Source organism: Heterodontus francisci, chromosome 19, assembly GCF_036365525.1.
Source record: "Heterodontus francisci isolate sHetFra1 chromosome 19, sHetFra1.hap1, whole genome shotgun sequence".
Lineage (NCBI taxonomy): Eukaryota > Metazoa > Chordata > Chondrichthyes > Heterodontiformes > Heterodontidae > Heterodontus > Heterodontus francisci.
The window spans coordinates 11,227,310-11,238,888 of record NC_090389.1 but is presented as its reverse complement, the minus strand read 5'-3'; the positions used below and the strand labels follow the sequence as shown (position 1 = coordinate 11,238,888).

At 45.3% G+C, this 11,579-nt stretch overlaps 1 protein-coding gene across 4 annotated transcripts in view; it reads left to right on the top strand.

Annotated features, from left to right (window-relative positions):
• Window positions 1–3,539: 3,539 nt before the first annotated feature.
• Window positions 3,540–11,579, top strand: part of gmppb (GDP-mannose pyrophosphorylase B) — a 44,549-nt gene continuing 36,509 nt past the window's right edge. The window contains exons 1-3 of one of the 4 annotated variants that reach the window (XM_068051369.1): window positions 3,540–3,615; window positions 6,605–6,739; window positions 7,464–7,544. In XM_068051369.1, the coding sequence (XP_067907470.1) occupies window positions 6,611–6,739; window positions 7,464–7,544 (210 nt within the window). In that variant the 5' untranslated portion in view covers window positions 3,540–3,615; window positions 6,605–6,610. Of the gene's footprint in view, window positions 3,680–6,604; window positions 6,740–7,463; window positions 7,545–11,579 lie in introns of all 4 variants that reach the window. The other 3 variants (XM_068051367.1, XM_068051368.1, XM_068051370.1) reach the window with 3 other exon arrangements.

Here is an 11,579-nt window from a genome sequence, read left to right as displayed (position 1 = left end):
CTCCCTTCCACTGCTACTCTCTGTCTCCTGTTGCCCAGCCAGTTCTTTATCCATCTAGCTAGTACACCCTGGACCCCATGCGACTTCACTTTCTCCATCAGCCTACCATGGGGAACCTTATCAAATGCCTTACTGAAGTCCATGTATATGACATCTACAGCCCTTCCCTCATCAATCAATCAGGAGTGTGTAAATACAAGATCTATGAGTATTGGGGTAGTATTGGGAATACCTGTAATTCTGAAAGATAAGTTAGGGATGCAATTATATGAAGTGGAAAATAGAGGGGTGATAAGGGGAAAGGATTACATAAAATACTATGATATTTTACCCTACGTTATGGAAATTGGAAAAGAGGTAGTTGGAACAACATTGAGTGTAGTCTGGAAAACCAGGTGGTCATATGTCCTCATCCTATATATATATATAAAACAGTAGAATCAAAATGTGGATTTAATGCCACTGTAAATTGCACCATGGAAACTAGGAAAGCATTGTCAGGGCTAACCCATGTAGCCTATATGGGAAAGGGGAGATATTGCTTAACCACCACGGCGAAGGAGTACCAGTTTGGACATAACCGGTCTTGTCCAGTGAGCAACAGTACATTTTGTTTCAACCCACAAATACCAACCAGAGTAGGGAAGATGGAGTTGGTAGACATACATAAACGAAAGACAGAAACAATAACTGTGACAGAAAGTATTAAGGAGGATTTGACAAATTACCACCAGGACTATGAATATACTATTCAGCCATTGCCCACATGCTTGGGTAAAGAGAGACAGCAGCTAGAAGCCATTGCTGTAGTGTACTACAATCTGGAACAACAATCGAAGATGCTACAAGATGAGATTGACAAGATAAACGATTCTACCTGGCAGGAGGACTTATGGAACTGGGGGTCAAACGTGCAGATACACCCCTGGTTTAGAATTATGTCCTGATAGTGGTTTTGGGTATCATGGTGTTATTTGTGACACTTAATTTGGCAACTTAAGAAATAAATTAGGCAATGTGAGAGGATGTATGAACACAGGATGGAAAGCTACCCGAAAGGCAATCAGTATTCGAACTTACTCTATAAATGGATAGGCAATTAGTTATGCCACACAAGGGTAAATGTATAACCTATTCATATATTGTTAAAATGAATTAGTGAATGATCAGTATACTCTAAGAATGAAATTGCGACTGTATTATGTCCGCACAATTGATTGATTATGTAATAGTGATGTTTAAATTGTGCTTTCTTCAATATTACACTGCTTATGCTTTTGCTTTGCAAATGAAATTGTAATTGCACAAGTGTACTACCTAAGAGACATGAGAGTGTGACCCATTGGGCATAGCCCTGCAGGATCAAAGGGGGGACTGTAGACCCAGTAAAAACACATATAGCAAAAACACATAAGAACTTAATTAAAACAAAGGGGCCAGTAACACAACAATGAACAGTGTGTTGAAGGGAGGATGGGTAAAAGAGGCCACAGCACACAGATGGCCAAGGAGTTGTAGATATGATTATAGAAAAGGTATTGACCCCAGAAACTAGGGGTCGTCATGGACACCAGATATGATTAAACTCATAATAGACAATGGGAAACTGTGAAGTTTTGAACAGGTGCTCACTGAGCCAAATAAGGAATTATCATTATGTCATTATACCAGACCCCTACGAGTAAGTGAAAGGCGCGGGTCTTAGAAACAAGATTTAACCCCTGACTGAAACTGAGGAAGGTACGAGAACCCCAGGGAAGAACACTCGAGAAGATACCCTGAGCCAGGGGCTCAGAGAACAGAAGAGCAGCCGCAAGTCCGAGACTGATCACCTCGTGTCTTGACGGGTAGTATACTGTACAAGTACTGAGAGCTTGTACTTTGATGAGTTTTGATGCAGTACAAGTAGTGAGAACTTGTCCTTGATGATTTAGTGTGTGAATAAAATATTGAGATACCTTTCACCAATCGAATTCCGTGGATTCTTTAAGAGTAGCGTGCGTGCGTGTTAGGCACAACAGAGCCACATAAGGAGACATTAGGTCAGGTGAAGAAAAGCTTGTTCAAAGAGGTAGGTTTTAAGGAGTGTCATAAAGGAGAAAAGCGAGGTGGAGAGGTTTAGGGAGGGAATTCCAGAGCTTAGGCCTAGGCAACTGAAGGCACGGCCACCAATGGTGTAACGATTAAAATCAGGAATGCTCAAGAGGCCAGAATTAGATGAGCACAGAGGGTTGTGGGGCTGGAGGAGATTACAGAGACAGGGATGGTAAGGCCATGGAGGGATTTGAAAACAAGGGTGAGAATTTTAAAACATTGTTTGACCGGGAGCCAATGTAGTCAGCGAGCACAGGTGTGTTAGGGGAACAGGACTTCATGCGAGTTAAGACATGCGCAGCAGAATTTTGGATGACCTCAAGTTTATGGGGGGTAGAATATGGGAGACCAGCCAGGAGTGCATTGGAATAGTCATGGTAACAGATATAAATGAGGGTTTTTCAGCAGATGAACTGAGACAGGGCAAAGTCAGGCGATGTTACAGAGCCTTAATGATGGCGTGAACATGTGGTTGGAAGCTCATCTTGGGGTCAAATATGACACCAAGTTTGTGAACAGACTGGTTTAGTCTTAGACTCTTGCAGGGAGAAGGATGGAATTTGGTTGCTCGGGATCAGAGTTTGGAGTGGGGACTGAAAACAATGGCTTCAGTCCTCCCAATATTTAATTTCTGCTCATCCTCTGCTTTCTATATTATCTATTACATTTTATTGCTTGTGTACAGTTAGAGTAGCTATATAGTAATCTCTAACATTGCATTGCTTCCACACTGTTACAGTATCCATGCATAATCCCTCAGACTGTACTCTTATACACACTAACATTATCTTTAATGATCTCTAACATTGTACTTTCTTAAGCACAATGTTACAGCATCCATACAATACTTGCAACATTTTGTATTTTTTCAACATTCCGAGGTTTTTTTTTCAAGGTAACTTATATGATCTGCTCAAATTCAAAATAACAAGAGTGCTGAATTGCCAAGTCCGAAATGAGTCTGGGTGAGGCTGGAGAGCATGTTTGCGGGCTGTTGTCGGTGAACATTTATTGGCTATCTCTCTCTGTCTTGTTAATAACTAATGATTCCAGATCACGGAAAAATCCACTCTTCATTTTGCAGATGTCTGGACACCATTCAAAAATCAATGATTTGCAAACCACATTTCAGGATTCTATCTGTGTCAAATAACACATTCTGATGGTGAAAATAGTAGAATTGTCATCAGCAATGACTATCAATGATGCCAACTTAAAGCATATAAAAGGGATGGTAGTAACAACCTCACTTCACCAAATGACCAGGGGCGCTGTCCTCCAAATTCCTCCCGAGTTCCATCTTGTGCACTCAGTACACTCATCGGCCTTGCCGCGCGTTCACTTCCGATTGGTTACTGTTGACTGCCTCGCTCATTGGTCGTCTCTCCTATTCTCACTTTCTATTGGTTTACGCATTGGCGGTGTTCTGTTATTGGCTGTTGCCACGTTACGGCGCGGCGGCAGTGCCACGTCGCCCATGTTTGAGGAAAGCCGCGGCCTGGTGGAGAGGCTGTCTTCCCGGTACTGTGAGCCGGGGCTGCTTTACAGTTGAGTCTGGGGTGATTGATAGTATTCCGGAGACTGGGTATGGCCTTGTACAGGGTGTGAGCCCCGGACCCACAGTAACAGAGAGCGATCCTACGCGGGCTGATGGGTGCCAGGCTTCCATCCCTGCTCTCCCCTACCTGGGGCGGCTCTCCAGCTTAGGATGGGTTAGCAAGGGAAGTTCTGCCAGGGTCGCCCCAGCCAACAACTTATATTTATGAAGCGCATTTAACATAGTAAAATGTCCCAAGCTGCTTCCCAGGCGTGGTGTCAAACAAAGTGTAACACCGAGCCACAAAAGGAGATATTAGGTCAGTTGACCAGAAGCTTGGTCAAAGAGCTAGGTTTTAAGGAGGGTCTTAAAGGAGAAAAGCAAGGTGGAGGCTGGTGAGGTGTAGGGAGGGAATTTCAGGGCCTGGGGCCGAGGCAACTGAAGGCATAGCCACCAATGGTGCAATGATTAAAATCAGGAATATTCAGGAGGCCAGAATTGGAGGAGTGCAGATACTTCCGAGTGCTGGACGGGATGGTGGAGGTATTTGAAAACAAGGATGAGAATTTTTAAATCGAGGCATTGTTCAATTGGAAGTCAAAGTAGGTCTGTGAGCACAGCTATCAAGAAATGGCTGAAGGCACTGGATACTGCAAAGGCTATGGGCCCTGACAATATTTTGGCAATGGTACTGAAGACATGTGCTCCAGAACTTGCTGCACCCCTAGCCAAGCTGTTCCAGTACAGCTACAACACTGGCATCTACCTGACAATGTTTAAAATTGCCCAGGTATGTCCTGGACATAAAAAACAGGACAAGTCCCCCATCAGTCTACTCTAAAACATCAGCAAAGTGATGGAAGGTGTCATTGACTATGCTATCAAGCGGCACTTGCTTAGCAATCACCTGCTCAGTAACACTCAGTTTGGGTTCCGCCAGGGCCGCTCAGCTCCTGACTTCATTACAGCCTTGGTTCAAACGTGGACAAAAGTGCTGAACTCCAGAGGTCAGGTGTGAGTGACTGCCCTTGACATCAAGGCAGCATTTGACCGAGTATGGTATCAAAGAGCCCTAGCAAAACTGAAGTCAATGGGAATCGGGGGGAAAACTCTCCGCTGGTTGGAGTTGTACCTAGCGCAAAGGAAGATGGCTGTGGTTGTTGGAGGTCAATCATCTCAGCTCCAGGACATCACTGCAGGAGTTCCTCAGGGTAGTGTCCTAGGCCCAACCATCTTCAGCTGCTACATCAGTGACCTTCCTTCAGTCATAAGGTCAGAAGTGGGGATGTTCGCTGGCGATTGCACAATGTTCAGCACCATTCGCGACGACTCAGATACTGAAGCAGTCTGTGTAGCAATGCAGCAAGACCTGGACAGTATCCAGGCTTGGGCTGATAAGTGGCAAGTAACATTCCCGTCACACAAATGGCAGGCAATGACCATCTCCAACAAGAGAGAATCTAACCATCTCCCCTTGACGTTCAATGGCATTACCATTGCTGAATCCCCCACTATTAACATCCTAGGGGTTACCATTGACCAGAAACTGAACTGGAGTAGCTATGTAAATACCGTGGCTATAAGAGCAGTTCAGAGGCTAGGAATCCTGCGGCGAGTAACTCACCTCCTGACTCTCCAAAGCTTCTCCACCATCTACAAGGCACAATACTCTCCGCTTGCCTGGATGAGTGCAGGTCCAACAACATTCAAGAAGCTCGACAGCATCCAGGACAAAGCAGCCTGCTTGATTGGCACCCCATGTACAAACATTCACTCCCTCCTCCACCGACGCACAGTGGCAGCAATGTGTACCATCTACAAGATGCAATGCACCAAGGCTCCTTCGACAGCACTTTCCAAACCCGCAACCTCTACCAACTAGAAGGACAAGGGCAGCAAATGCATAGGAACACTGCCACCTGCAAGTTCCCCTCCAAGCCACACACCATCCTGACTTGGAACTATATCGCCGTTCCTTCACTGTCACTGGGTCAAAATCCTGGAGCTTCCTTTCTAACAGCACTGTGGGTGTCCTTACCTCACGTGGACTGCAGCAGTTCAAGAAGGCAGCTCACCACCACCTTCTCAAGGGCAATTAGGGATAGGCAATAAATGCTGGCTTAGCCTGTGATGCCCACATCCCATGAATGAATAAAAAAAAACAGGGGTGATGGGACTTGATGCGAGTTAGAGAGCGAATAGCAGAGTTTTGGCTGTGCTCAAGTTTACAGAGGGTAGAACATGGGTGGCTGTCCAGGAGAGCATCAATAGTCAAAATTGGAGGTAATGAAGGCATGGAAACAGGTTTCAGCAGCTGATGAGCTGAGGCAGGGGTGGAAATGGGCACGTTACGGAGTTTGAGGTAGGCAGTTTTGGTGGTGTAGTGGATACGTTGCTGGAAGCTAATCCCAGTGTCAAATATACCACCAAGGTCATTCAGCCTCAGAAAATGGGCAGGGAGCAGCATACGGAGTTTGCAAATGGAGGAAATGTTCTGCTGTTCCATTGCTGAATATGGGACAAGCAGCACGTCACATCTGTGATTTTGATAAGAACTGTTTTGGTATTGTGGCAGGGGCAAAAACCTGATTGGGGAGATTCAAACATGGATTACGGAGAGGAAAGAAAGTTTGGAGTCGGGGCAGTAATTTGCAAGGATGGCGGAGTCAAGTGTGGGTTTTTAGAAGGTGGGGGGGAGATGATGACAGAAGATTTGAAGGAGAGAGGGAACCCTTTACAGCATCAGCTAGCATTGGGGCCAGGAATGGAAGCTAGGTTGTCAACAGTTTTGTGGGAATGGGGTCAAAGATGTATTTAGTCTCTCCCCTGTTGGTACACTGGTGGTCACACTGTTGTTTGGCATGCTCCTGTTGTTGCCAATGTATTGCAGCATTTGAAGGACCTGTTAACACACTTTTACCTCTGGATTATTGAGTGAGAGGTTCAACTGCCTCTTTGGTTTTGTTTTTACAGCTAACAATGAAAGCATTGATTTTGGTTGGAGGCTACGGCACGAGGTTACGACCGCTGACACTCAGTGTTCCAAAACCACTGGTGGACTTTTGCAACAAGCCTATCCTTCTGCACCAAGTGGAGGCTTTAGTAAAGGTACAGTCAGCACCTCTCAGACAGGATAGAGATTGGCATGTGAGAGAACGGAGCATGTGCATACCAAGATAGGAACTTAAGGATCCAGCAGTAATATTTGCTAGTGTGTGACAATGATTGCCTGTGTATAGTGGCAAAGTTAGGGCAGTGCATGTTCCTAAATTACTCTCCAGTCTTTTCGTCTTATTTGTTTATTACATGAGCTTGTAAACTTTCAACATTGTACAAATATTAATCTAATAATCTGAGTCTCATATTGGTGCCAGCATATTCCAAGGAGTATTACGAATATGCCAATACGTTTTAATGTTGTAGTTTCCCTTTCAACTGTATTGGCACCAATACCAGAGAGACTAGCGACAGTGCTCATTAACATTGAGTTGACAATTAATTCAACAGCTCAAGTTTTTCCTTACATACTAGTAACAGATCTGCAGTCAGCACTACTTCACCCTCGTGTTACACAATAGAATATCCAAGTTGGGAAGGGCAGTATCTCGAATTGTATTACCATTTTAAAAAATATACAGATCCGATAAATTTCACTCACACTGTCATACTTCAGCTGAAATCCCGAAGATAGCAATATGAGGAGTGTTATGATAACGGATGCATGAGCTTATTGAGAGCGTGGTGTTATCAGCCTAAAAGTGCAATCTATGGACAGGAGGTTCTTGTGCCCCTTTCTTCCTGAGTGGAACCTCGTTATATCTGTTTTGAGCAGGCTGGTGTATCGCACGTGATCCTTGCTGTCAGCTATATGTCGGAGATGCTGGAGAAGGAAATGAAGGAACAGGAGCAGCGGGTAAGGAGGAAAAGGCTACGGCAGGGGGCAGAATGTCTCCTGCACACTAATTGTATTCATGATAATGTCAGACATAGTGAAAGCTGGAGCTATAATCTAAAGTTTCTTGTTTAATTGTGTGATGCACAGCCTGGTTTAATGCAGGAGCAGTTTTTCTGACTTTCTTTCAAAATGAGGATGGTGGAGTTCACTTCCTGTGTCCGATTGGTTCTTTATGGCTGAGCTACAGAGAAAGGAGGTAGGAAATGTTTGGGTGCAGGAGAGAAAAGATAAATCACGCTTAGCCAGTAACCCCACTGAACTGTACACAGTCATTCCACCTGAAAGTGAACGAGGAAACTTTATTTCTAATGAAATGGCCAGAATTTAACTTGCAAAAGAAACCCAAGTGATTGTCAGTGTAGATCCCATGATGACTCACTGGATAATTGCACTTTGGGGTGTTGAGCTGTACAAGCTGGCAAGGTTGAACATTCAATCCCTTGGCCCATCTTGATTTAGCCCTTCTCTGTTGTGGACTACAGTTGGCCTCAGCACACCTGAGGGCGGAAAGATCCAGCAACTGCCGTTGGATGGTGAGGACAGATGAGACCCTCCCCTGTTCAATAGCCTGTTGGTCCTCGATGTTGAGGAACATGTATGAAGGGCAGCCACTTGGGGGAGGTGCCAGAGGGAAAATGGTGATTGGAATTAGTCAGTGGGTGAACTTTCCATCCTGGTCCCCATGTTAGCTGATATTGTTAATGGTTCTCGCTCTTCAGGTGTTGTCCCTCTCTCCTTTAAATCTGTTGTTATTAGTCCTCTCACAAAATAAAAACCCTTGACCCAACTGTCCTTGCAAACTACCACCCATCTTCAACCTCCCTTTCCTCTCCAAAGTCCTTGAAGGTGGTGTCGCCTCAAATCCATTCCCATCTTTCCCAGAACTCCATATTTGAATCCCTCCAATAAGATTTCTGCCCCACCACAGCACAGAAACAGCTCTTATACTGAAGTCTTAAATGACATCCTATGTGACTGTGACAAAGGTAAACTTTCCCTCCTCAACCTTCTCGACCTGTCTGCAACCTTTGACACGCCATCCTCCTCCAGTGGCCCTCCACTGTTGTCCGGCTGGGTGGGACTGCTCTCACCTGGTTCCATTCTTATCCATCTAATCATAGCCAGAGTATCATTGCAATGGCTTCTCTTTCTGTCCTGCACTGTTACCTCTGATGTCCTCCAAGGATCTATTCTTGGCCCCCTCCTATTTCTCATCTATATGCTGTCCCTCGGCAACATCATCCAAAAACACAACATTAGTTTTCACATGTATGCTGATGATGTCCAGCTCCACCTCACCACCACCTTTCCTGACTCCTCCACTGTCTGTAAACTATTAAACTGCTATCTAACATCCAGCACTGCATTAGCAGAAATTTCCTCCAATTAAATAGACATTGTCTTTGGACTCTGCTACAAACTCAGTTCCCCAGCTACTGACTCCATCACTTTCCATGACAACGATCTGAGGCTGAACCAGACTGTTGGCAACCTTGCTGTCATTTTTGATCCTGCAATGAGCTTCCAACCACACATCCACGTGGCTGTGTTTGCTGACAACTAGGTGGCGCAGTATTGGCACATATGCAAATGTAGCCTCATCAACTGAAACATACGAATTAGAAACAGGAGTGGGCCACTCGGCCCCTCAAGCCTGCTCTGCCATTCAACAACCATGGCTGATCTAATTGTAACCTCAACTTCATATTCCCACTTACCCCCGATAACGTTTCACCCCCTTGCTTATCAAGAATCTATCTATCTCTGCCTTAAAAATATTCAAAGACTTTGCTTCCACTGCCTTTTGAGGAAGAGATTTCTAAAGACTCACGACCCTCTGAGAGAAATTTCTCCTCATCTCTGTCTTAAATGGGTGACCCCTTATTTTTAAACAGTGGCGCCTAGTTCTCGATCCTCCCACAAGTGGAAACATCCTTTCCACATCCACCCTGTCAAGAACCCTCATATGTTTCAATCAAGTCGCTTCTTACTCTTCTAAATTCCAGCAGATACAAGCCTAGCCTGTCCAAACTTTCCTCAAAAGACAAACCGCCCATTCCAGGTATTAGTCTAGTAAACTTTCTCTGAACTGCTTCCAATGCACTTACATCCTTCCTTAAATAAGGAGACCAGTACTGTACACAGTACTCCAGATGTGGTCTCACCAATGTATTGTAGCATAACCTCCTTACTTTTGTGTTCAATTCCTCTCTCAATGAACGATAACATTCTATTAGCTTTCCTAATTATGTGCTGTACCTGCAAACTAATTTTTTACGATTCATGCCCTAGGATACCCAGATCCCTCTGCATCTCAGAGCTCTGCAATCTCTCACCATTTAGATAATATGCTTTTTTATTCTTCCTGCCAAAATGGACAATTTCAGATTTTCCCACATTATCCTCCATTTGCCAGATCGTTTCCCGCTCACATAACCTATCGATATCCCTTTGTAGCCACCTTATGTCCTCTTCACAAGTTACTTTCCTACCTATCTTTGAGTCATCAGCAAATTTAGCAACCATACCTTCGGTCCCTTCATCTAAGTCATTTATATAAATTGTAAAAAGTTGAGGCCCCAGCACTGATCCCTGTGGCACACCACTCGTTACATCTTGCCAACCAAAAAATGACCCATTGATGCCTACTCTCTGTTTCCTGTTAGCTAGCCAATCTTCTATCAATGACAGTATGTTGCCCCCTACACCTTGTGTTTTCATTTTCCACAGTAACCTTTGAGGTGGCACCTTATCAAATGCTGTCTGGAAATCTAAGTACAATACATCCACCGATTCCCTTTTATCCACAGCACATGTTACTTCAAAGAACTCCAATAAATTGGTTAAACATGATTTCCTTTTCACAAAACCATGTTGACGCTGCCTGATTACCCTGAATTTTTCTAAGTGCCCTATTATAACGTTTTTAATAATAGCTTTTCACATTTTCGCTATGATAGATGTTAAGCTAACTGGCCTGTAGTTTCCTGCTTTCTGTCTCCCTCCCTGCTTGAATAAAGGAGTTACATTCGCTATTTTTATTAAAAGCCGTAGCTTCAGACTGCTCGCCACTCCATCCTGCCATTCTCTCCTGCTCACTGTTCCCTCCCCGCCTTGCCACCCAGAGAAGCGGTGGGGGAGCGAGTGGGGTGCTAGTGGCAAGGCGGGAAGCGAGCAGTGGGATGGAGCGGCGAGCAGGTGGGCGTGGGAGAGAATGGCGGGGGGGAGCGGGGAAGAGAAGCAGCGATTGAGGGGCTGATTGCGGGGTGGGGGCTGGTGTGGGGGGGTAGTGGGATGCTGATGGAGGGAATGGAGGCAGCGAGGGCAACCATTGAGGAGTGAAGCAGCACTTGATGTCATTATGTCAGACGTCTTTGCGTGGTGACATCAGTGCGCGCATACGCAGACACATACTGGCAAGCCGGCAAATGTTCGGACGCACTGATGACGTCGGCAATCGCTCTGCGCGTGCTCTGTGTTGTCGGGAGATACTCCGTATCTACGCCATAGCTTAGACTGCCTATTTCCATCTCCGTAACATTGCCAAATCTTCCCTGCTTCAACTCATCTGCTGCTGAAACCCTCATCCATGCCTTTGCTACCTCTACACTTGTCTATTCCAATGCTCTCCAGGCCAGCCTCCCACATTCTGCCCTCTGTACACTTGAGGTTATCCAAAGGTCTGCTGCTTGTCTTAACCACACCAAGTTCCATTCACCCATCACTCCTGTGCTCGCTCTCCTACACTGGCTCCCAGGCAAGCAATGCCTCGGCAAACTCTCACAAACAGCAATGTAATAATGATCAGGTAATGTTTGTGATGTTGGCAGAGGGATAAATATTGGTCAGGACACCGGAGAGAATTCCCCTACTCTTTTTGGATTAGTGCCATCTCCGGGGTGGGCCTCAGAGGCAAGAGTGCTTGCTAACTGAGCCACTGCTGCCATGCACAGGTGTAGGTGTTGGGTGAGCACTAAGCCAGGCTGGGTGGTT